This window comes from Podarcis gaigeae (assembly GCF_964106915.1).
Source record: "Podarcis gaigeae genome assembly, chromosome: 12".
Taxonomy (NCBI): Eukaryota; Metazoa; Chordata; class Lepidosauria; order Squamata; family Lacertidae; genus Podarcis; species Podarcis gaigeae.
In genome coordinates this window covers 31,361,364-31,386,906 of record NC_139688.1, presented here as the reverse complement: position 1 = coordinate 31,386,906, position 25,543 = coordinate 31,361,364, and the positions used below count along the sequence as shown (strand labels likewise).

The 25,543-nt window shown below is 41.5% G+C and overlaps 1 protein-coding gene across 3 annotated transcripts; it reads right to left on the bottom strand.

Moving 5' to 3' along the window:
* Nucleotides 1-241: 241 nt before the first annotated feature.
* On the bottom strand, nt 242-23,800 carry TMEM106B (transmembrane protein 106B). 3 transcript variants are annotated; one of them, XR_014556749.1, is made up of 10 exons: nt 23,635-23,799; nt 20,018-20,091; nt 15,854-16,066; nt 10,032-10,095; nt 9,090-9,249; nt 8,825-8,965; nt 8,674-8,723; nt 6,538-6,591; nt 2,774-4,049; nt 242-2,724 (listed from the first exon to the last, which is right to left on the bottom strand). XR_014556749.1 is itself a non-coding variant. In XM_083705406.1 (9 exons), exons 3-9 carry the CDS (start codon nt 16,059-16,061, stop codon nt 3,911-3,913), a joined length of 816 nt encoding a protein of 271 aa, XP_083561532.1. In that variant the 5' UTR covers nt 16,062-16,066; nt 20,018-20,091; nt 23,635-23,799; the 3' UTR covers nt 242-3,910. The 3 variants fall into 3 exon arrangements, 2 of the variants coding, with proteins under 2 accessions (XP_083561532.1, XP_083561533.1); XM_083705406.1 differs by having other exon boundaries at nt 242-4,049; XM_083705407.1 differs by lacking the exon at nt 20,018-20,091 and having other exon boundaries at nt 242-4,049; nt 23,635-23,800.
* Between the last annotated feature and the right edge of the window lie 1,743 nt (nt 23,801-25,543).

Here is a 25,543-nt window from a genome sequence, read left to right as displayed (position 1 = left end):
AGTTGTAATCCTGCACACACTTACCTGGAATGAAGTCCTAACAAATTCAATGGGGCCTTCTTCTTAGTAGACATTATAGGATTACCGGTACATTGTGACATTCTTCTCATAAAATTCAACAATTCCCTTGGCAAGAATGCAAATTAATTCATGATATAATGTCATTCCTTTCCAATAAAAAATTGCAAGAGGTTACAAATTATTGAAGTTACATCAGAGGATCCCCAAAGGGATGTCCAAATAAGAGAACCGCATAGAGAAGTTTTATTTATCATGCTTCAAAACACTGCATACAGGTATGTTTGCCACACAGAATTACAGGAACAATTACAATTCTGAAATTACAAAAATAGTTATAACCTTTTAGAATTTCTATACACAAATTATCTGCCTATGAGCACTATTAGTGGTTAATTAATGAGTAGTAAGTAGGTCATCAGGTTACTGCTTCACGGTTTTATGTAGAAATTGTTAGGAAGAGAAAAACTGTAGGGCCTGCCCTACCTTTACCAGCTAAAAACATGGCAGCATAATGACAGATGTGCCACAATTTACCTTATGTTGGGCTAAAATGACAAGCACAAATTCAAGAATATTGACATGTAGCTAGTATTCAGGCCTTGGACACAGCACATTTAATCTCTAATTATAGCTGGTAGTCTAAATGTGGCACTGGCGTTCTGTAAATACGACTGCACTCCATACTCAAGAAAAAAAAGGGATTTTTTTCCATTTGTAGCAGCCATTTTTTATACCAACATAGCAATCACAATTTCCAGAAACAAGGCATTCAAAGACATGTGAAAGATAGCAATGAATAATGCCATTTTGATTCTGTTTGCACAAAAGAATTAGTTTTAAACCCGTTTTCATAAACCCTGTTGTTGTTTTATTCTAAAAGAAACTGCTTCAGATACATGTCAACTCCTCCTTCTCCCCAAAGCTCCATGGCAAAAAAGTTCAATGCTAGCCCAAAGGAAAGCAAACTGCAGTTTAGCATTATAAGGGAGTGCTGTGATGAATCTCTTGACTCCCTGCTCCCAACATGCAAGGAGAGAAGATTGAAAGCATCCAATTTCGGTTTTTGAATAAACCAGAGTTTTCTGCTACATCCAAACATAGAAATGTGGTTTATTCTGTAATAAGGTTAAAAACAAAACAAAAACCCCAGGATCTCACAGCAGCCCCCCTCATATACCTCTAAATCATGTTTGGACTAGATCACTGTGAGAGGCCTATGCTTTATAGTCTATGCCAAAAGTTTAATTACATTGCTGATGTATGAATTTCATCAAAGTGTGAGTGCCTAAGTAAAGTCACAAAATAGTACAAGTGTGTATACTGCCTACCAAAAAAGAAAAATAACCCAACCAAACATTAATGCTCTCAAAATTAGGTTTTGTGAGATGGAACGCAAGAGCATTGCCGAAAATTACATTTCACCAAACCGCAAGTGCCTGGTTGCTGGATGTAAAACTTTTAAGGGGTGTAAAACAATCACTGTGTTTTGTTGTCACTATAGAGAGCTCAAGAGAATGTGTTCATTCCATTTGTTGCCCCTTGTCACAAAGGCAGTATATAAATGCATCAAATAAATAAATGAATTACAGAAGAGGCGTTGACCACTCAAGAGTTTATTTCTTAAATCTCAGTGATTTTACAGTGTTATATTCCCTATCCTTTGCTTATATTTGTTGTGTTGGTCGGTTTGTTTGTTGTATTTTGATCAAAAAGCTTAAGACATTTTGTATTAAGAAAAGATTAATCTTCAGAATTGTAATATACTACTTCTGTGTTTGTATATTAAGTAAAACGTGGTTTTTAAGGCCTCACTCAGGATGCCAAATATAGCCCAATATTTATTTATTTTCATCCTGGAGTTGTCTCATGATTTTAATAAGGCTATTCATAGAGGCTCCACAGACAGCAGAAAGCATGTTAAAAACCCCTGCTATGAGACATTTTCCCAGTTATGTTAACTAGGTTGATTCCAAAAATGTTACACAGCAAAATTCTAAATATCTATACAAAGGCAGTATGCCAGTTTGTGACAATGTACTTACTCCTCTATACCAGAGAAATCTCAGGATTCAGAATCCCATGTAGGTTTTCTTTCCAATAGCAAAACTCATACCAGTTATTGTTCCCAAGCAAAGTGCATTATCCCCATTAACATTAAAAAAAAAATCTATAAGAATTTACAAGTGTGGCTGTCCAAATCCTGTCATATCAAGTCTATATATACATCTGTAAATGGAAAACATATATGTAAGCAAAAAAATGGGCATATAAACCAATGGTTCCTTTGCTTTACTTGAGTTGGATCAACTCCAGTATTTTCAAATTGTTAGTAATTAGCTTATATGTTATGAGCAGGGCCTAATACTGCAGCTGAGTTTTAGTATTCCTTAACCAACAAAACAGAGCTTATACAACTGAAAATACAGAAAATTGAAAATGTATCTATTTCAACAAAGCAATGACAAAATGATGTGCCTTTCACCAGTTGTCCAAGTTGGATGCAACAAACCCTATCCATACATAAGCAGAATGACATGGGAGCTACTGTAAAACAGTTGCATCTCATGTTATTAGAAAAGAAGTAATCCCTGAAAGGTGACTGATAACCTACCACTGCAACAATTCTGTCTCCTATAGCAATTGCTTCCATTCCGAAATTACAAGAACATGGGAGTATGTCAACAGCTGTTTGTTAGACTACAACTCCCATCATCCCTGACCACTACTAGCTAGGGAGTTGTAGTCCAACAACAGCTGGGGAACCAAGTTTGAGAAAGGCTGTGTTAGCAAGTCAAACCATACTAGGACTACACCATTCATTCAGTGACCGCTCTATTCAGTTCAGTTAGAAGATAGTCAAAACATAAGCTCTTTAAGACAATGCAATTGCTTTGACCTATGGCAATTCTCAAATTTGATTTAAGTCAAAGCATGGTTGATTTTTCCAAGACATTATCAGTTTTCATTGGTATATTTTACATTCACTTCAAGCTGTCAGAGGTCTAGTTATGGTATTACTCAAATGACAATGAAGTGAACTTAAGCTTAAAATGCACAACACATTCTGAGATAAGCATGTTGATCTCTTTATATTGATTAATATGGAAAACACAAAACCCATAAAACCTCATTACAGATTTCTATAGTGAAGCTTTGAAGCACATGTATTATTTTAGGTTTTTTAAAAACAAAACCACGTTTTAATACATTTTAGTCTTCATTTTGTACCTATTGCTCTGCAAATATGCAGCAATCTAGTGGTATTCATATATTCAATATACCCAAAGATTTCAAGCAAATTATGTTCTTTGTGGAAAAAACAGCAGTAACTTCGCCTATAATAAAAATTTCTAAGATCAAAATTCCAACACAGTGAAATTTGCCATATTGTTATTAATGCAATGTGTAACCCTCTATAATGCTGCAATACGGCCAAACTTCCTTCATTTAAAAAAAAAAAAAAACCCCACCTTAGCCATACTATTGGTGCGTTATTAGTTTACTTTCTAATACATACTTGTTAGCATCACAGCATAATTTATACAATTATATGGTTTCACTCTGACTTTTATAATCATGTACCCATGTTTCCATTTAGGGAAAATACAGATTTGCTGATTTAACAGCCACCCCTCCCCGCTTCCCCATTGTAACAGTTTGACAGAATACTTACACATTTAGAGTGGAAAGGGAAAAGTTATCAAACGTGAATATATACAGTTTGACCTTTTGCTGCTCACGCCTCCAAAATACAGAAGCCTTCAGGGCTGCTAAATTATATACATCCACCTCTTTAAGCAGTACTATATATGAAAGTTCAACTTCAATGAGTAGTAGAAGAACCAAGAGTTAATCTTCTTTCCTCTTGCAGCCAGAAACTCTACTTCTTCTACTGAGGCGGCTGAAGTACATTTAGATACTCTGACTGTCCCAGCTGGTAAGTTGTGTTTCCACCGCAATCAACATACTGGTACCGCTCCTGAGATATTTGTTCAGAGTGACCAAAGTAAGAGGTGGTCACGGTCACTCTTAAAAGGGGGGGGGGGAGGGACAGGGAAGAGAGAACGAAGAGTTTATACATTATATACTACCTCAGCTTTTGGAGGTGAGGGGGCATTCGCAATCATGACCATGTTGGTGGGGCACCCATATTGAGATGAAAAATCCACTGGTAGTGGCACCAAGTTGGGTTGGGGGACTGTGGGGTCTCTGGGGAAGGCTTGTTGGGCCACATCGGGCCTGCACACTCTTGGTTTAGTGAGGGAATAAAGATAAACATCTTTCACAGCTCCAGATTGATGTATTTGGCTAGCTCCTCCAGTCCATCTAGCATATTCAACCCATTTTTGCTACCACCTAACAGGTTAGAAATATCGTTCTTCCGCAATTACAGGATTTTCTGAGCTTATGGTTATTTGACAGGGCTTTTCCTATTAGTGCAACCAACACACACTATGCAAACATTTACTTAATATGCAAGTCCTTTAGTTTCGTTCCCCAAACTCCAGTTCTGCGACCGGTAAATCAACAACAATAAAACATATGTAGACAGGGATTGATAAAGTGCTACACTCTGGTTTTATAAAGAAACAGTTGTCACACAGCAACTGAGTTGCAACCAACTAATTCAGCGGTAGGGAACCATTTTGGCTCTGTGAGCTAGATAACTATCTGGATTGGCCTTGTAGACCAAATTTGACAGGTTGGCCTACCCTGTCAATCATCTGACATCAGCCGATTTGGTGATTTAAGTGCTGTAGCTCAAGGTACCTCACAGACAGCAAGGTGCTGCTAAAATGGAGGAAAATTCCTTTTCTTTAGGGCTTCAATGCAAACACCTTCTTGATCAGGGGTTTGGGTTAAATCCTGCTGAACGGAGCAGGATTTAAGCCCCAGGATTGCAGCAGCCAAGGCTTTCTTAACAGAAATTACGGCTCTCAGTAGGATGACTTAAGATTTCTTTTATTTACTGACAACCTTCTTTTCCAACAAACCAGGGTGGATTTGATTTAAATCAAATCGATTTAAATCTCTAGCCAGTAAGACTTGATTTAAATCATTTTTTTTACAGACTCATTCTTGCTGGTATCATCTTAATATTTACAACCAGAGGAAGGTTTCATTTTGGGAATAATAAATTTTCAGAGTAGTTTTTAACTGTTATATCGAAAATTACAGATTTGGTTATACTATTGGAAATACATAGACCAATAATTATAAAATTATTGTGAGGTTTAATAAGCTAACTTTATATTTGGAAAACTTTTCTGCAGTACTTTATTGGAAGGAGAAAAATAATCATTTCCTTAGTAACAATTTAAACAATTTATTTAACTAAAACAAAAACATTATAGCATATGTTTGTTTACTGTTAACTGATGTGGTTAAACAAAACAAATCCTTATTTCCTGATGAATAGCCTTTGGACTACAATGTAACTTAAATAGAAAACTATCCTTAGAAAGGTTTTTTCTTCCAAAAGCATTTTATTTTAAAAATCCAATTTAAATAATATTAAAAAATATATTTTTATTTCAAATCATTGATTTTCATCCACCCTGCAACAAACTAAACTCTGTTTTTTACAAACTGTAAAGAAAAGGAACAAAAGAGAAGAAAACCCTAGCTGCTGTCACTTTTCATGATATTCAATGGAAGATAAAGAAAAAATATGTCATCATACGCCTCCTCATCTTATCCCATACCATTTGCTCTTAATGGAACACCACCCAACCCCAATCATTTGCTGATAAGCAAAGAGTTGAATCCTGCTACATTGGTTGTGGGAAACCCACATGCACAGCCAAACTGAGCATGATTTAACACCATCTAATGAAGTGATGGGGGACGCAGGTGGCGCTGTGGGTTAAAGCCTCAGCGCCTAGGACTTGCCGATCGAAAGGTCGGCGGTTCGAATCCCTGCGGCGGGGTGCGCTCCCGCTGCTCGGTCCCAGCGCCTGCCAACCTAGCAGTTCGAAAGCACCTCCGGGTGCAAGTAGATAAATAGGGACCGCTTACTGGCGGGAAGGTAAACGGCGTTTCCGTGTGCGGCTCTGGCTCGCCAGATGCAGCTTTGTCACACTGGCCACGTGACCCGGAAGTGTCTCCGGACAGCGCTGGCCCCTGGCCTCTTGAGTGAGATGGGCGCACAACCCCAGAGTCTGTCAAGACTGGCCCGTACGGGCAGGGGTACCTTTACCTTTACTTTAATGAAGTGATGCCACCCATCCATCAGAGTGACACGAGTTGATTGACAGGCAGATGTGGCTTTAGAAAACATGGCCTCACGGGCCAAACTGGAACTGCCAGAGGGTCAAAAATTGCCTACAGAGCAAAGGTTCCCCACTCCAGAACTAAAATTATAATCAGAGCTCACACACTGAAGTTAATGGACCTAAGTTGGTCGTGCCCATTAATGGCAAATAGGAAGTACTCTTGAGTATTACGAATGTTGGTTACAACCCATAGTTTAGAAAGTTAGGGCTCTGTGTAAATGAAAATGCAAAATATACTTACTGCATCATGACTACTATGTTGTGCACTTTGATAGAGAGTAAGGTGCAAAAATCACTGTAAGAAAGAAAAAAAGTAATGTAAGCATAATTAAAAGCTAGCAAGGCTAAAACAAACACGCCAAGTTCTTAATTCTAACTAGTGATTCCCCTTAGCTCAATTGGGAATGGGCTTAGGTAAAACGAGGTACTTAACAAAAATTGGTTGATGGCAGGAATCGGGCTTGAACCGAACACAAATGTATCCCCCAAACTTTCCTGCCGTTCCACAAACAAAACAAAACAAAGGTATTTTGAAGTCAGAGTGACAGAAGAAAATGGGAGAAATTCAGATTGCTTTCCTATGATCCATGCTTTCCTATGATCCATGCGATGGTCACCTCCAGGCTTGACTACTGTAATTCACTCTACGCAGGGCTGCCCTTGAAGCTGTCCCAGACACTCCAGCGGATGCAGAATGCTGCAGCGAGGCTCCTCACGGGGTCTCTGCCATGGGAGCATATTCACCCAGTGCTTTTCAAGCTGCACTGGCTCCCGGTGGAGTACAGGGTCAGATTTAAGGTGCTGCTTTTGACCTTTAAAGCCCTTCACGTACCTACGGGACCGCTTTTCCCGGTATGCCCCACGGAGAGCCTCAAGGTCCATAAATAGCAACACCCTAGTGGTCCCGGGCCCTAAGGAAGTTAGATTAGCTTCAACCAGAGCCAGGGCCTTTTCAACTTTGGCTCCGGCCTGGTGGAACGCTCTGCCTCATGAGACCAGGGCCCTGCAGGATCTGATTTCTTTCCGCAGGGCCTGTAAGACAGAGTTGTTCCACTTGGCCTTTGGCTTGGAGCCAATTTGATTCCCTCCTTCTCTTTCTTTTTTCTTTTCCTTACTCCTCCTGCGATGAGGCTACATTTTAATATTTTAATGTTTCAGTATTTTAATGTCGTAATTTAATTTTGTTTTTAAGTTGTAATCATTCAACTTGTTTTATTATTGCTTGTTAGCCACCCTGAGCCCAGCCTTGGCTGGGGAGGGCGGGGTATAAATAAAAATTATTATTATTATTATTATTAGAGCTCCATGCCAGGGGACGGAAGAACAAAGGATGGTCCCAAAGAACCAGAGATTAGGCAGACTGTGTGGCTGGTTTGCACACAACGCCAATATGAATAAGCCATGGCAAGGTTTGGGGTTGAGCACTCCTCTTCTGGCATGCAGCTGCAAGAAGACAGAAAGCTTTCGTTTCAATGTTTAACTAACATCAGCTTAGCATGTCTAAACCAAGACAGCAGCTGATTAGTCTTAATAACAGCTTACTGAAATAAGGCAATGCACTGGCTTATTTCAGTAACCCATAGTTAAGACTAACTGTTTTGGGGCAGGATGCTATACCACAGTTAGTTAAAAATGAAAGCTTCCAATCTCCTCCTTGTGGTTTTCTTGAGTTACCAAAGTCCGTGTGTTGTTTCTGTATTCCGGTTGTAGTCTTTTCTATCAACCAGGTTCAATTATGTAATACTAAGCCATAGTTTAGCTTCATGTGAGAATGAGGACTACCTGAATCTAGCAATTATGCCTATACTTGAAGGAGTTTTGCCCAAGGAATGTTCAACGGTTAAAATGAAAAAATGGGGGGGGGGCTGGAAGTGAGCCTAATGGTCAGGTGTAGAGGCCACTTTTGAACAGGAAGGTGCTTCTCTCTGATTTCTGCTGGGCTGTCCAGCAGTAATTCCTAGACAGATGCACACCAAGAAGTTAAGCCCAGCTAAAGAGGAATAAAGTCAGAGTGATGGCACCTGAACCTGAACACTTTACTGTATTTCTTCGACAAATTTCCTTCAAGTATAGACATACAGTTGTACCTCAGAAGTGGAACAGAATCTGTTCCGGAAACCAAAGTACAGCTTCAGATTGGCTGCAGGAAGCTCCTTCAGCCAATCGGAAGCTCCGTTTGGGTTCCAAAGAACGCTCGCAAACTGGAACACTCACTTCTGAGTTTGCAGCGTTCGGGAAGCAAAACGTCTGAGTACCAAGGCATTCGACAACCAAATTACGACTGTAATTGCTAGCTAGGGGCTGAGGATACCCTGCAATATTTCACTGTGGGTCCCCTTCTTGTGTGTCAGTGTACTCTAGAGAGCCAACCACTTACAACATGTAGCTCATTTCATCTTGTATAACTGTGGGCACCATATAATCAATCTGGAAAAAAGAAAAAGAAAGATCAGGATAAAGAATATGAAACAAGAGATGACTGCTGCACATTCAGCCATATTGTATGGAATTAAGTCAACTACACTTACTTGTTTCATGTCCAGTGGGCCAATGTGAGTGTTATTGCTCAGCCGTGCTTTCCCAATAACAGTCTTTGAAAACTGCACCTGCGCTGTAATGTTTTCAACTTCCACCGAATAATAATTGTTGTTTGTGATGTTCAATGTGTTCTACAGAAGAGAATTTTTTAAAAAAATTCTAGATTAAAGAGAAGTCATGCATATCTCAATGATCCATATACAGTAAAATGCCAACCACAGAAGGAAGCGAAAGAGAACTTAACAATGAACATACCGTAATATTTAAGTATATTATGCGCCTCTGTGCTTCGTAACTGACATATACTGACTTGACTCCAATGTATTCAACATCAATTGATCGAGGAAATAAGAAAAATACTGCCAGCCCAGAAAGTAGTAAGCATACAATTACAGAAGCAGTAACGTAAAGTTTTCTGCAGGGAAGAAAGAAGAGACAGGTTACCACTGTAGATACATAGATACACACACACACTATATATATATGTGATACCTTCTTGGAGAAGCTGCACCCAACTTGCCCTTCACCATTCACCTTCTAAAGCAAATTGGCGTTTTGAACAGAGCATGTAGTGTGCATATGCTTTTTCGCAAATGCTTGGCTGCATTCTACCTAAATCCTGCAAGTATGGGAGCAAAGAGACAACTAAGCCTTCTGAGAGCCAGATCGCCCTCCCCACAAGATCATTATGCACAGCGCATGAAGACATTATGCACAGCCACTGCAACATGGTTCAGCACTTTCCCAGTCAAGGCAGAGCTAGGTTTATCTGAGCCATCCTATGATTTCTAACAGTGGGACAAAGCATCTTAGATAGATAAATAATAGCAAAGAAAATCCAATGGTATGAACGAAAAAGAGTGGCACTGATGGAGGAGCACACCTTGGATGCCAGCTTTCTTCCCTGAAACCCCTGAGAACACTACAGTGACCTGAACCATAGTAAAGACATCCACTCAAAGAAACATGACAATGCTTCAGTGTTGATACACAAGAACACATCTAGCAAAGCAGCCACCTATCATCACAAACACAAAAAATGGCTATTGAAGTTAATGGGAATTGTTCCCGAGTACTCAAAAGCCACATAGTGAACACCATCTAAATTACATCTTTTTATTCTAGATTTGGATAGACCAAACCCAGCTTGAATAATTCATGGACAACACATGTTTATATTGCTTCTTCAAAACTTACGTTCTTCTTGGCCTCAGTCTCTGATCACTGTATGGAATCAGGGCAACAAGCTGATTTTCCTGACCTACAAATAAGAACATAACTGTTCAGTATCTTGAGTTTCCACCCATGTTCGATGCAGCTAAAAAGAATCAATAAAACGTGTAGCATCCTAGGATGATAAAAATGACTTGTCTGCAGTGACTACAGCTCTGCACTGAATTCTTTCGCAGTCTACTAAATTTAAGAAAAATGTGCAATAAAACTATCAAGAGGCAATTTCTTTGAAGGAAATTTGTTGCAGAAGAGAACTGGTTTGGGGTTTATTGACACGCCACTTCGTTCTGTGCTGCCTTTTCATCTGTGGCATAATGCCTCTGAAGGCTTCTCCCAAGAGGACTCCTGTCTGCACCTGTTTTCTTTTTGGTGCCAGGTGAAAACCTTTTGCCCATGGCTTTCAGAGCTTTTATTTTATTTAGCTCTGCCTTGCTTTTATTGTGTACTATATTATGGTTTTAGTTTTGAGAACTGCTATGAGAGTTTGGGTGGAAGGGCAGCTAATAAATATGTTAAAATAAATAAAGGATAAAATGGCAAGTAAGGCTGAAAAATGGCAAGGGCCACACTGTACCTGAAACTACCAGTACAAGACATGCATAGCTGCTCCAATCACCTAAGCACCCTGTTGTCCCAATTAGGTCAGAAAATTATTTGCTCTTTACCTTTCATCAGAGTTCTTACTTTCTTTTTCAGTAGTGCCTCTTGTGCTTTGAACTGCTACATTATAATGAGAAAGTCAACCAGTGCCACTTTCCATGACTATAGTTGTGTGACAAGTAGCACTTACTGAATGTATCACCAATATCCAGCAGTTCTAAGGGCGCAAACACACGCACAGCTAGTGATGTTAAATTCTCAAGAATAATCTTTTGGAGATTATTCCCGAGAATATTCTCAATTAATGAGAATATTAGAGAATTTTCATTTGAAATAGAATATTCATTTTAATTCATTGAAAATTATATAAACAACCAGTTACTGGCACTAAATAAGAATATAGAAACATTTAAATCAAGGCCAGCTTACATGCTGTTACACATAATTGTATAGGCCTAGGTACTTTTAAGTGTATAAAGCATTAAAGCTATTTTCTGTAAAAATAAATAAATCATACTGTATGTCCAAGAATTGCTAAGAATAAGGTCACACCAAAATAGAGAAAAGGCTATTACATATAGCTGAAATACATACAAATTCAAATGTTGATCAAATTAAATGAATAGCATTTTTAAAACTTTTTTAAAAAAAGTTTTCTGTAGCTCACATTTCAGAACTGCCAATGGTGAATGACACAATGCCTAGTAATGTAACTGGATCAAAATGAAATCATTATTCATTACTTACACTGGCAATATCACAGCTTGACTTACTATTTACTAGATTTTTAAAATGTGGGTTGTAAAACTGGTTCTTACATTAGAATTTACAGTTTGTGGAGAATATTCTCTCCTCACATCACTACGCATGGCTAAGAAAAGAGGTGCAAAGCATTTCACTGCCACTGCCCTGAATGAAAAGGGAGATTTCCATTTTGGGTGTTTCCAGGCAAGTGTTTATTGAGGAAATCAACCCTGTTCATGCACAAACAGTTATTCGTAGCATCTGCATGATTTTTTTTTAAGTATTTAATCAGGATTCCCCCTCCCCTTACTGCAGAAAATCTGATCACTAAAAAAACAACAACTTGTGATTCATCCACAACCACTCCTTGTGTGGAAGCTCATTGGCAGCTTTGGAACAAGGAGGACAAAGAGGGCAACACTAAGGGGATAGGAAGCTCAGGTTAGGGTGGCAAAAGGATGAGAGAGGAAGTGTCAGAGGCTATACGCTTCTGAATACCACTTGCTGGAAACTGCAGCAGGAGAAGAGTTTTGTTGTGCTTGCTGGCTTCCCATAGGCATCTAGCTGGCCACTGTGAGAACAGGATGCTGGACTAGATGGGCCTTTGGCCTGATGCAGCAGGCTCTTCTGGTGTCTTTATGTCTGAGAAGCTGAAACCCAAGGAAAGGGGAGGCAGAAGAGGCAGGGAAAGAGGCACCTAAGGAGTGGGCGGAATTACTTGGTAATCAGAATGAGACATGAGGATAAACCCTCATGCAGATTCCTTCCCACAATAGAAACGAGACATTTGGGTGTTCTTCATGGATCCTGGGGGTAGGGAGTGTGTGGTGGACAGTAACAGAGCTGGCAAAACATGGGAATAGTAGGGAGGCTTGAGGCAACAAGCTTTTATGAATCTGCACTGAGAATTGAAGTAACCAGTCAAATCGTTGGCTTCAGGCCTCTATCGCTTTTGATTTGTGTACTCTTGTTAACAAAGATTTTGGCAAAATGTCAAGAAAGCAGGCTGCAAAATTGCAATTATGCATAAATCGGCTTCACACGGGAGCCTGCATGGGGCAATGGGCTCAGTGTTAACATCTGACAAGGAGACACATTGGCTGAAATCCTCATGCAGAAAGGGAACTTGCTGGGTTACTTCAGTCAAGTAACACACATACACACTCAAGACGAACCTACTTCCCACTTATTGCCTGTAAGACTAAAATGAGATGTCAGAGGGGAGAGAGAGAAACTGTCTAGAGAACTTTGTTAATGGGCTGTATAGAAATTTTGTACACAAATAAATGTCTGCCACCCTGGGCTCCTTAGAAGAGAGTGTCAGTTTGCATTTCTTAGTACAGAAAGTATTGAACTGATGTGTAGAGATCTTTCCTATTCTAATTAGCTCAAGAGGGTTCTGGAAATCTTCTCTGTGTGAAAGAAACAAGCAGAAGGGTTCCTGATGTTTGGGTTATTCCTTCAAAGAAGCTGAGTACAGCTGGCTTAAACTGGTTCTGTTACCTCTTCTGTCAAGGTCATGCCGACTATAAAAGTAAGGCCAGAAGGAGCCTGGGTTTCACTTTCTCTTTCTGTCTCTCTTCTAGTGTGGTGTTCTGTATATAGTGTTACGGTTTTGTCTTATTATAAGTTATTGTAAGCAGTGCTTTTTTTCTTAAAAAAGGTTTAGGAGTACTTTCATTCTGTCTGAGACTCAGGAAACACCGTGACAACAAATGAGGCCGCCATCGGAAGTAGTAACAGAACTGACAATTCATCATGTTAGAGAAAAAATTATTTTTTAAAGTTTCTTCTCCCGTTAAAGGTAAAGGTAAAGGTACCCCTGCCCGTACGGGCCAGTCTTGACAGACTCTGGGGTTGTGCACCCATCTCACTCAAGAGGCCAGGGGCCAGCGCTGTCCGGAGACACTTCCGGGTCACGTGGCCAGCGTGACATCGCTGCTCTGGCGAGCCAGAGCCGCACACGGAAACGCCGTTTACCTTCCCGCTGGTAAGCGGTCCCTATTTATCTACTTGCACCCGGAGGTGCTTTCGAACTGCTAGGTTGGCAGGCACTGGGACCGAGCAGCGGGAGCGCACCCCGCCGCAGGGATTCGAACCGCCGACCTTTCGATCGGCAAGTCCTAGGCGCTGAGGCTTTAACCCACAGCGCCACCTGCGTCCCTTCTCCCGTTAAGATTCGCCAAATGTTTAGGGGTATGTGTACCCCTGCAAACCCCCAGAAAAAAAGCAACAATTGTATGTTTAAGTTAAGTCTGCTGCAACTGGATTTACTGTGGACAGTGCCAATCCTGAATGTACTGGATTTGTGACCATTATGCTCATTTGCCTTCAGTAGCAGTAAAGCTCTGCTGGATGAAGTACAATTGCCTCTGGTCTACTTTGGGGGGATCCTACAACGTGTTTAGGTTTTTACTCAGCTAAGTATATGTTGAGGTTCTACTCTGGATCAATACTGAGTAGAATTTCTACGACAGAGACACAATATAAAAGTTGTTGTTTAGTCGTGTCCGACTCTTTGTGACCCCATGGACCAGACCATGCCAGGCACTCCTGTCTTCCACTGCCTCCCGCAATTTGGTCAAACTCATGTTAGTAGCTTCGAGAACACTGTCCAACCATCTCGTCCTCTGTCATCCCCTTCTCCTTGTGCCCTCAATCTTTCCCAACATGAGGGTCTTTTTCAGGGAGTCTTCTCTTCTCATGAGGTGGCCAAAATATTGGAGTCTCAGCTTCAGGATCTGTCCTTCCAGTGAGCACTCAGGGCTGATTTCCTTCAGAATGGATAGGTTTGATCTTCTTGCAGTCCATGGGACTCTCAAGAGTCTCCTCCAGCACCATAATTCAAAAGCATCAATTCTTCGGCGATCAGCCTTCTTTATGGTCCAGCTCTCACTTCCATACATCACTACTGGGAAAACCATAGCTTTAACTATACAGACCTTTGTCGGCAAGGTGATGTCTGTGTTTTTTAAGATGCTGTCTAGGTTTGTCATTGCTTTTAATTTTGTGACTGCTGTCACCATCTGCAGTGATCATGGAGCCCAAGAAAGTAAAATCTCTCACTGCCTCCATTTCTTCCCCTTCTATTTGCCAGGAGGTGATAGGACCAGTGGCAATGATTTTAGTTTTTTTGATGTTGAGCTTCAGACCCTATTTTGCGCTCTCCTCTTTCATTCTCATTAAATGGTTCTTTAATTCCTCCTCACTTTCTGTCATTAAGGTTGTGTCATCTGCATATCTGAGGCCGTTGATATAAAAGGTATCTCTCTACTTTTAGACCCTAAATTTAAAATCTGCCTAATTCATTCTGGGCTCCTATGGAAGGAAAGATCCAACATAAACAGGATGACTAAACAAACAAACAAACACTGAATATGTCTTCCACCCTACCCTCAGCTTCTAATTTTCATTGGAAATTTTCAATGGACATTATATTTAGTACAGTATTTTGTTTAGCTTGGTGCTGGCTCCCCCCCCCCCCAACCGCAACAACATCTATTAATTAATAATTTTCATGGCACCGCATGTTCTGAAACCTTCTATGAAATGCCTTTTTAAAAGTAAAAACACAAACCCTTTCACTTATTTTGTTAAAACGACTCAGTAATTTCAACACATATTGTTTTACGCTACTTAACCCAACAAGTTTTCCCCCTCAAACTTCATTCAAAACATACTTTGCTGCAGGCTTTAAGTTTAGCCTTCTGTATCAATAGGATCCATTGTTTAGAACTTACCCCTATTAACGTATAAGCAATTTATACTTATGTGAATGTACTGGTATATTGAGTAACATTCGCTTCAGCTACCAGTTACATTGTACAATATACTAGCACCATCTTAAGGGATTCCCAGTTGTACATTAGCATAACTTTAACAAGTAACCACAACTCTACATAGGCCATCAGATAAAAGTTCTAACATTTCCAAATTTAAAAAAGAGAAAAAATAGCTTTAAAATGGTAAAAGGATATCATAGACCATGACTGGATGAAAAACTAAGCCGTAGTTTGCTTTAACAATGGTTTGTTGAAGAAACCAGAATCCTGCTCACAGATAATAAAATAAACCACGGCTTGTTTTGCCTGGTGTTGACTGATGGTTGCCTTCTTGCATTGTGAATGCCCAGCTGCCATATTTGCAACTGAAAACTGGTAAGGTATCACATTAGTATTGTTTAAAAAGTTCAATGTGATTTTCTATGAATTTGGTGAATAAAGCAGAGAGAGAAAATCAAAGGACCCAAATCCAAGGATATCCCACCATAAGTCTTTCAATAGTATTCTCATATACAAAAAAGGCCAGCAAAACATATCAGTACTCAGTCATTATACACTTTCTACAACAGATAAGCATAAGGACTCATGAGGACTTGAAGAGGAGGAAGACAAAAACACAACACTTTATTATTTAGAATGTTTCATGCATTTTAGACATACCACGTGGAATTCTCCCTGTTCCCTGGCACGTGGGACATGTGACGCTATCTCTTCCCGTGAATTCAACATATGGGAACTGTGACACGTCTCCATTTCTTCCATCTTCACTGTGAGATTCTGAGTGAACTAATCCCTTCCTCATGTTGTCCGTTGATGAAACCCCATCTTCTTTAGATCCATGTAAAGGCATTGAAAGAGACTTCCCCATGTTTGCTGGTAGGAAAAGTTAAGAGGCAGACTTTAGACCTGGAGGCATGTTATATATAGGAGGCTTCATTTGGAGAGCTATTAACTGAGATTGCTATAAATACAGTGGTACCTCAGGTTACATACGCTTCAGGTTACAGACTCCGCTAACCCAGAAATAGTGCTTCGGGTTAAGAACTTTGCTTCAGGTTGAGAACAGAAATCGAGCTCCGGCGGCGCGGCAGCAGCAGGAGGCCCTACTAGCTAAAGTGGTGCTTCAGGTTAAGAACAGTTTCAGGTTAAGTACGGACCTCCGGAACAAATTAAGTACTTAACCCGAGGTACCACTGTATTGTTGAATTGAATAAATGAAAACAGTAAAACTATGGTTCAGCTTGCTGAGATAAACCACTGCCCACCAGGAAAACATTCAGGGAGACTTGCTTGCAACTTGTTAGCAGGGAGCCTAGAAAAGGAGGCAAACTGCCATAATCATGACTGGCTCAGTTCAGATGTAATATTTAACCGTGACTGATGCAAGCCATAATGTGCAAACCTCAGACATTGTGGTCTCCCATCCTGGTTTGGTTGCAAGCCAATTCTTAATCACAGGTGAAGTATTCAGTTGCAACACATAATCCCAATTAAGGAAAACAAACAGTTGTTCAGCATTATGTCTGTGAAAGGCTGAGGAGGTGTTTAGTACTGTTTTGTTGTTATTTTATATTCTGTTGGAAGCCACTCAGGGTGGCTTGGGCAACCCGGTCAGATAGGCAGGATATAAGTAAGATATCATCATCATCATCATCATCATCTGCTTTTTCTGATTGGGGAAAAAAGTTATATTGTTTCAAGAATTATTACCACCCATTCATTTTATGAGAATTATGCCAAAAGTTTCTAGTTGTGTGCAGAATCTTTAGTTATGGGGAATACATTCTTCATAATACCTACCTCTTGGTTTTCTTTCAGTACTATGTATGTTGCTGCAAAGCTACTCATGTGTTCCACTCAGTACACTAATCCTACACTTGTTCCTCACAAATCATCCTGACAGCCAGAAACCAGAACATGTAAATATTGATCTGAAATCCTGGAATCAGCTGTCTCCGAGAGAGCCATCTGCAAGTACACTAAACATGTAGGGTCGCCAACTTTTTAAGATAGAGCTCCTGTGAATTGAAATCCACAGCAATGTTATATGTGTTCTCGGCTGAATGGGCTATCCCTGCTTTGCTTTTACTCTGCTTCCAGAGATGGGGAACCGGCGGCCCATCAAACCTGACCACTGGCCATGCTGGCTAGCGCTGATGGAAATTGCAGTCCAAAAATGTCTGTTCCATTTCCCTGCTATACTTGCAGAACTTTGACTAATGGAGCCCAGAACGGGGCTGGGGGCAGTTTGAAATGAGTGATGAGGTCCCTCTACCCAGCTCCCCTAGCTAAGCTAGCCTCCTACTGACTGTGAGTTTTGTCTTTGGGGTGTCGGCCAGCAGAAAGCTTTTAAGTAGGACATTCTGGAGGCAGGGAGCAGGTGGGGCTGAGCTGCCCCAGAATGTCTTGGATCCCAACCAGTTACACTGCTATGTGATGACATGGGCCAGATCCAGGATGGTGCAGCTACATGCACCCACATATATTCCTCTGCGCATGGCAGGCCTGCAGGTACAGCAGTACCTTGCCACTTCATACAGCTTTGCTGGCCAGATTGCAGCCTAAAATTTCCTGGACTATGGGAAGGCTTGCTGGGTCAGGGTTTAAAGTCAGCTGAGTTAAAGATAAAACAGGCAGTTATCACACTGGACATTTGGACAGTGTGCTAGCCATGATAAGACAACTACTTGAAACGAAAAATAAACATCAATTCAGGTACAGCTGTGAGACTAGAGGAATTGTGAAACTATGCAGTAATGGAATTCAGTGCAAGCCAGTATCTGATATGGTTAGCTTGGCTTGGACCACTGTATTTTAGATAGATAGATCAAACTGTATCAAAATAAGTATGAATTTGATTATAAGACTGTATTCCTGTGCACGTTAACCTGGGAATAAATCCTTTAGAACACGCATAATAAGACTGTGTAATACTAGGGCTGCTATATGTCTGGAATTTCCCAGACACAGTCGGGATTCGTCTGTTGAAAATGGTGTCCGGGTACAATTTTTGAAAAGCGGCTAAAATGTCCAGGGAAATGTGGGCTTATGGCAGCCCATAATTGAAGTGTTGATTTTCCTAAGAAAAATGTGATTTTCACTTTTTTATGGCAACCCTATGTAATACTGAAGAGGTCTGCTGAATCAAATATTTAAAAAACAGTTGTAGCAGTTTGCTCTCGTCCACAAAAACAAACTGACCCAAAATGCAAGTGGGACACACAGCAACCTAATGCCTAATAATAATTTAATGCAAACTAATTACAGTAATTAGCTTAAGCTCTGCTCATAATATATTTCTTTCCTGAATCAAGTATTCAGAGTCCTAATCAGTAACAGAAAGTTTATTTTGGCTTGCCTGGGATTTTTCCTAGCTATACATATGTAAATAATTCCTTAGTGGGAGGCTTCCCATCCACCTATCAAAACAAATGGAACTCACAAAAGGTCATAGTCCCCAGTATTTTAACCCTTTCTGCATTTTCCCAAGAAACAAAATTATTCATTAAAACTACCTGAGAAAATGAGTATAAATTCCACAACACCCAAATTAAAACAGCAGTTCTGTTGCACCTTTCTATTTTAATAACAATGAATGACTAGGGCTACAGCATCTTTCCCACTAGAAAAGAAATAGAGATCAAGAGTTATATGTAAGCCATTTTCAGAGGAAACCCATTTAAAATGGAGGTAAGTTAGTCATGACCTGCTTAAATCCATTAATTTTAATAGGTCTACTCTGAACATGACTTACATACAAACTGAAGTCATAATCTCAGTACATATGTAATATATAATGACTGCTGATGCAAACCACAATTTGCAAGTTACTAATCATTTAGCATTCATCAATCCTCTGAGAAGAGGGAGGAATATTTAATACTCTGTAATATAAATGAAAGTAAGAAGCTTTATGATGAATCTTAGATTCGAAACTTCCCAGAGCCAAAGCACACATAAGATGACAGAGGCCTTGTAAACAGTAGACACCAAATGTCTCCAAGACCTAACTCAAGAAGCAATTATGGAATGAAGGAAGGAAATCAGATATATCAAGGATAGACAATGTGCAACAACTTCTAGATGTGTATCTCCTTTAGGCTGCAACTAAGAGGAATAAACCTTACTAAACTCATCAGCAGTTACTTCTGAATAGATAGACCTGAATAGGACTGCAATGTTAGCCTGTTGCAGCAAAAACAAAACCATGGCACCTTAAAGATGGAAAGAAATATGAAAAGCAAAGGTAGTCATGTCAGCACATAATAACAATCCTTCCAAATCCACAAATGGGCAAACCTTTTATTGGGAGGACCAACCGTAATGTTGCAGAGTAGCATGCAAGCTTTGGACTTGCACCATACTAAAAAAAAGGGGGGGATTTAGTCTACAAAAAAACATGCCATAATAAATATGCATAGCATGTCTTTAAAAAGCACCCTATCTTTTAATAAAAGATGTAGCCAACCAGGGGAAATTTCAAGCAAATTAAACCCCTCTAGTGACCCCTGCAAACCAGCACAATTGCCTCCTGCTCCTCAGCCAAACCCCACCTCCCCTCTGCTTCCCATCCCTCAGGTAACAGCGCTGGGTGTATGTGAGATAGATAGATAGATAGATAGATAGATAGATAGATAGATAGATAGACAGACAGACAGACAGACAGACAGACAGACAGACAGACAGATGATAAGATAAATAAATAGACAGATAGATGGTCGGCTAACCCCTTCCCTCCTTCTGCTATCACCTGCCTCTTCCCCAACAGCCTCGGCTCCAGAAGGCAGCAGGTGTGCAGTTTCTTTTTGGCTCTGCCTGCCTCACCTGCGTCCCCTGGCCCCGCTCCCTCCTCTTCCACCGCCTTTCTCCTCCTCCTCCTGCAGGTATGGGCGCTTCACCTGAAGGGACAAAAACGAGACATGGAAGACCCTCCAGAAGCAGCCGACATTAAGTTACGGGCAATTCAGTGATAAAAATAAGCAGTGAAGCAATCAATTTGCAGGTCAGTCGCCGCGCCAACACACCACGCACCGCGATGCCTGGGCGCAGGGCCCGGGGTATTTTCTCCCTCCCTGTGACGTAGCCCGACAGAAAGAAGCTCCGGAGGGGAACCCCTGCTCTCCCCGTTTCTGCACGGATTTCTTTTGTCACACGAGCACACACACGGCTCTGGTGCCCAGCCTAGCTGCGCGGCTTGCAAGCTGCAACATCAGGGAAGGCGCACGCCATAAAAAGAAAAAACCATTAAAGTAGCTCCGGTAGGTTGCTTCTCCCTCCCTCCTCGGGACCCAGGAGACGAATTTCCCAAGAGAGGCAGAGGCGGAGGAGGGGGCTGTTTTGCAAAATGGTTGGCTTTATGGGAGATGTAGTAGGATGCTGAGCAGGAGAGCGAGCATCCAGGACTACAGCTCCCGGCATGCTCTCTGTTTCTCTTCCCCCTCCCCCCCCTCAGCTTTTCACATGCAGTACTGGAATTAAAAGAAAGGTCCTGTTTCTTTTCTGCCCCTCACCCCCATTCCCGGGCCTGCCTAAGAAAGAAAACGGTCGCTTGAGTTTGTATGGATGAGTCTAAAAATTGTAAGATGCAGGGCTTACAGGCTGCAACATCCTGCAAGTACAGGCCAGAAGGGCAGAAAAGAGCAGGGAGCTCTATGTGCATGTGTGTGTGGTGCCTGCCCATGTAGGGCTTTTGACACTCAAGTTGCCCTTAGTGAGAAGAGAGCAATGCACATAATGAGCAATTTATTCTCAAAAAATCCCAACTCTGGAATTACTGTTTTCATTGCAAAGCGTTTTAAAGAGGGTATTAAAAATATGTGATATAGTGTATAAATAATACGGAGCATAAAGCAGATAAAATATAAAAATCCATTAAAAAACAGAGTTTGCTCTGTACACATCCGCTCACTCAATACCTAAACAAATTCCACACCCGCTAGCACACCAGGTTAAACACATAGCATTTGGCCAAAGTGGTACCATTTGTTTGGCAGTTGTAGTATTATGGTGATAGTATATTGTCTAATTTTACATTAAGTTGTACTTAAATGAAGATTGTTTTGTTGCATTTTAACGTCCTTCAGTCCAGGATTGTGTGAGCAATTAAGAGTAGGTTATAAATAATTTTATATTGTAAACCACCCTGTTTTTCCTCAGATGTATAGAAATTTAATAAATAAAATAATTTAAATAATTAAGTAAAACATATGTGGTGCTAGAGCTTAAACTTTCTTCAAAACAGCTCTTGTTCCCAAACTTGGGGAAGGATCATAGTTCAGTGGTAGAGCACGCAGTTTGCATACAAAATTTCCCAGGCTCAATTCCACATGGGGCTGGGAAAGATACCTGCCTTAAATCTTGGGCCAATACTGGATTAAATGGACCAATGAGTTTGGTATAAGCAGAAATTCTTGCCTGAAACTCTGAGTGCAGAGTGAAGACAATACTGAGCTAGATCAATCAATGGTCTGATTCGGTAAAAGGCAGCTTCCTTAGGTTTATGATTACAAGAAAAGCACTTTCTCAAATCCAAATAAATAAGATACTCACAGGAGGACTGTTTCTGCTGTGGGAGGGGTAGATCCTTAAACAGCTTAAAGTATCTTGGAATTCAAATAGCGGTGTGAAAATAGAGAACAGGGATGCACATCAATGAGGCATGCATCCCTCAACCCATGAGGGGAAGCAAAAATAAGCTTTCTCCCTTAACACTGTATCAGTCCAGTTCAGACCATAGATGAACAGATTAGTCCTGAATTTCATAGGGTAATTTAATATGCCTAGGCTGCTGAGATATAGGATGAGGTAAGCAAGAAGCTACTCATTTAGACCTGGAGCTCACCTGTCTCCTGTTGCCAAGCTATGAGGAGAGGGTGACTTTCCAATCATTCTCCTTTCCCATACAGTGGTACCTCGGGTTACATACGCCTCAGGTTACATACGCTTCAGGTTACAGACTCCATTAACCCAGAAATAGTACCTCGGGTTAAGAACGTTGCTTCAGGATGAGAACAGAAATCGCTTAGCAGCAGTGGGAGGCCCCATTAGCTAAAGTGGTGCTTCAGGTTAAGAACAGTTTCAGGTTAAGAACGGACCTCCGGAACGAATTAAGTACGTAACTAGAAGTACCACTGTATTCCTCAATGGCTACCAACTTCTCAGGTTTCAGAACCATATCTGAATTTATGGGAAGTAACAAAACATTGTAATCAGGTGGTTTTTTCCACCCGCAGTGGTGTATCACTTCACACCCAAATTATGAACACACCTGTACTGATGCACTTCTCTGCAACTCTAGTAGGGAGTGAGTAATTATTAGTAGCTTGCTCCAGATTCAGAAAAAAAGATTTTAATTAGTGTGCAATGTGAAACTGCAATGCAGACTCTTCCTCAATACAGAGGAAGTAGAGAGGAAGTAATGATTTAGCATTTCTTAATCTACTGTACCATTGGCAGGAGCCCTTAACATCTACCTACAATATAAATGCTTATCTCAAGAAGCGCTTTAGTTGGCATTAGATTTCAGACACCCCCTATATACAAACCCTGTCTCAATATATTATTTCTAATCATAACTGAATTTATATACCACCGTATACCCGCAGGTCTCAGGGCGATTCACAGGATATAATCAGAATATAAAACCACAAAGTACATAATCAAAATAAAAACAACAACCCAATGACCCAGAGAAAAGCTGGGACCCCACACTTGCTCTTCCAGGGCAGACAGACAATGGGAAGTACAGTAAACGTAATTAGGCACCGAAATGCTGAGGCTTAACTCCAGAAAGGCGGAGGGGAAAGTAATACATGAGACATGCACACCTCGAATCCTGGGAACTGTAGTTTACCCTCGCTACGATTACCAGCACTACACTTCCCAGGACTTCTTTAAATGTATTTTACATGTATGCTGCAAGAAAGGGCTGCCGGTTCCAAGGCCTTCCCAAACCTAACCCTCTCAGAGGCCCCGACAGAAATGACAGGCAGCAGCACAACTCTTTCCTCTCTTTCGCCCCCCAATCTGCACTCAAAGCAGGGAACTGATGCCTAGGAAAAGGCTGTATATGTATTAGGATGGCGGCCCAAATTCCCAATGAATTACCCCATCGCTCCCACTGGCGATGCATTTATTTATTTCTCCGTTCCCGGCTTTCCCCCCCCCCCCTTTTTGTTTGGCAACGCTCCTGCGCGCACACACGCAGACACAGAAGCCCAGGATGCGTGCAGGCCGCGATCCTTCCCTCCCACCACTGTGGGCCAGAGTTGCTCGTCGGAACGCGCAGCTGATGCCATAAGCAGAAAAACAACCCACCCGTGCGCGCGCGCGCTCACGGCACCCAAAGGTGCCCTGACCTCCCCCCTCCGAGCACCCGTCTAGCGACACCCGCTTGCCCAGCCCTCCCTCCTCGCCCAGTTCCCCCCCCCCCCGAAACTCACCGCACGCCCCCGAGCCTTTTCTCCAAGCGAAAGGAGCGCGGCTTGTTTTTGTGGGGCTTCTCTTTTTCCCTTTGGCTCAGCGCCTCCCTCCGCTCCCGGTGTAGCAACCTAAACAGCTGCCCGTCGAGTTCTACGGCGAAAGGCGACTGAGCATGCTCCGTAGCAGACGCTGAAGCCCTCTGCCCTTCCTTTTTGCCCATCCTTGGAATCGGAGCTCCGTCTGCCGAGCTGAGATAGGGAACGGCGGAGTGGCTCAGGGCTGTGCAACGCCTGATCTTGGAAACGGGGGGGGGGGGGGGAAATGCAGGCGGAAGGAAAAAGCAGCGGTATTTGCGTGAGCAAAATAATAATTATAATGGGGGTGGGGAGCCAAGGATGCTCTACGGAGCATGCTCCCTCCCTTTGCAATCATCGTCCTAATTGACTGTCATTAAGGAGAACTGGCTGCAAAAAAAATAAGGGTGGGAGGGGTTTGGCCATCACAGGAAGAGGATGTGTAGGTGCTTGCAATGACATGGCAACATAGAAGAAGGGTGAATAACTGGATTTCAGTCATCACCTTTCTTTTATGCATGTATCTGCCTTGTTTTCTGAGCTGGGTATAGCGACCTGACTGCTTGATAACTACTGTGGCCTATAGGAGAGGGGGTGGGGAGTTTCCTAGGTATTCGCAATCAGTTGGAATGGGGGCGGGGGGGGGGAGAGAGAGAGACCCTTTGTCCAAATTTCCTATCTTTGGCTAAGAAAAGCAGCTCTGACTACAGGTAGCTAATTTCTGAAAAGTCCTCTTTTCAGATGTACCACAACGTAGGATATTTGACCAAGAAGGATTTCTTAAACACCCAAGGCAAAAAAAAAGAAGAGTAATTAGGTTTGCTTGTGTGTTTGGGTGCAGGGTTCAGCAAGAAGACCCAGATGTTCTGGGGGAAACAGCAGTGTCCAAATTTGGGGATCTGCCAAAAAAAGGGGGGGATCTGCCTCAGATTTGCATTGAGCAGAATTTGTATGCACAGAGAGGGGGCATGTGTTTGGGGTATTTCTGGTGCTGGCTGGTGACCATTAGGACTGCTTGGGCAGAAGGCAGAGAGACTTAGGTTTACATAGTCCCACTGTATGTAAACATCACACAAGACAAATTTAGTTCATCCACTTCTGTGGCCAGCATGGCCAATGGTCAGGATGATGGGTACTGTAATCCAAATTTGGCCAGTAGAGTTCCTGAAATACTTGGAGCCTAAACATGGTTAGGTTTCAACTGCTATGGATCAAAGCTGGTTTGGAGAAAAATGCAATATTTCATAAGCAATGGCACAATAGGTATGATTTGTGCCTAACGTTGTGTGAACATTGCTTCCCAAACCAGCAGTGGGAGCGCACTGGATGCAGAGGCAACATGAGTGTGCACCTGCCCTCAGTTGCTAAGCGAAGCTTATATTGGCAGGTAGGGTGTATAAAGAAGTAAGGCTTTCCCAATGCTCCCCTTAAGAATAAGTCCATGATGAATGCACCAATCTATAATTCACAGATAGATTTCTTGGTGGATCATCTCAACCCTGTGTACACTGTGATGATGATATCTTTGCATTACACTATTCTGTATGAATAAAGCATAAGCATATCCGGTGTATGCATTTGATATATTGTGCTGCTATTGACAACTGTCATTCTTGATGCTATCTGTGGTCTGAAATGATAGGAGCTGTGGGCTGGCTGACAAATGAGTGAGATGATTAACATGAGAAGGAAAGCAAAGGATAAAAGGTATAATTTATCCCAGTTGCTATGCACTCCTGCTAGTATTACATCTGAACTGTGGCTTTCATGCAGCATTATAAATTATCACAAACAGAACATTTGATTTTTCTCCATCCTACCCTTCTTCCATTTCTCGTACGCAAAGCCACTTTTT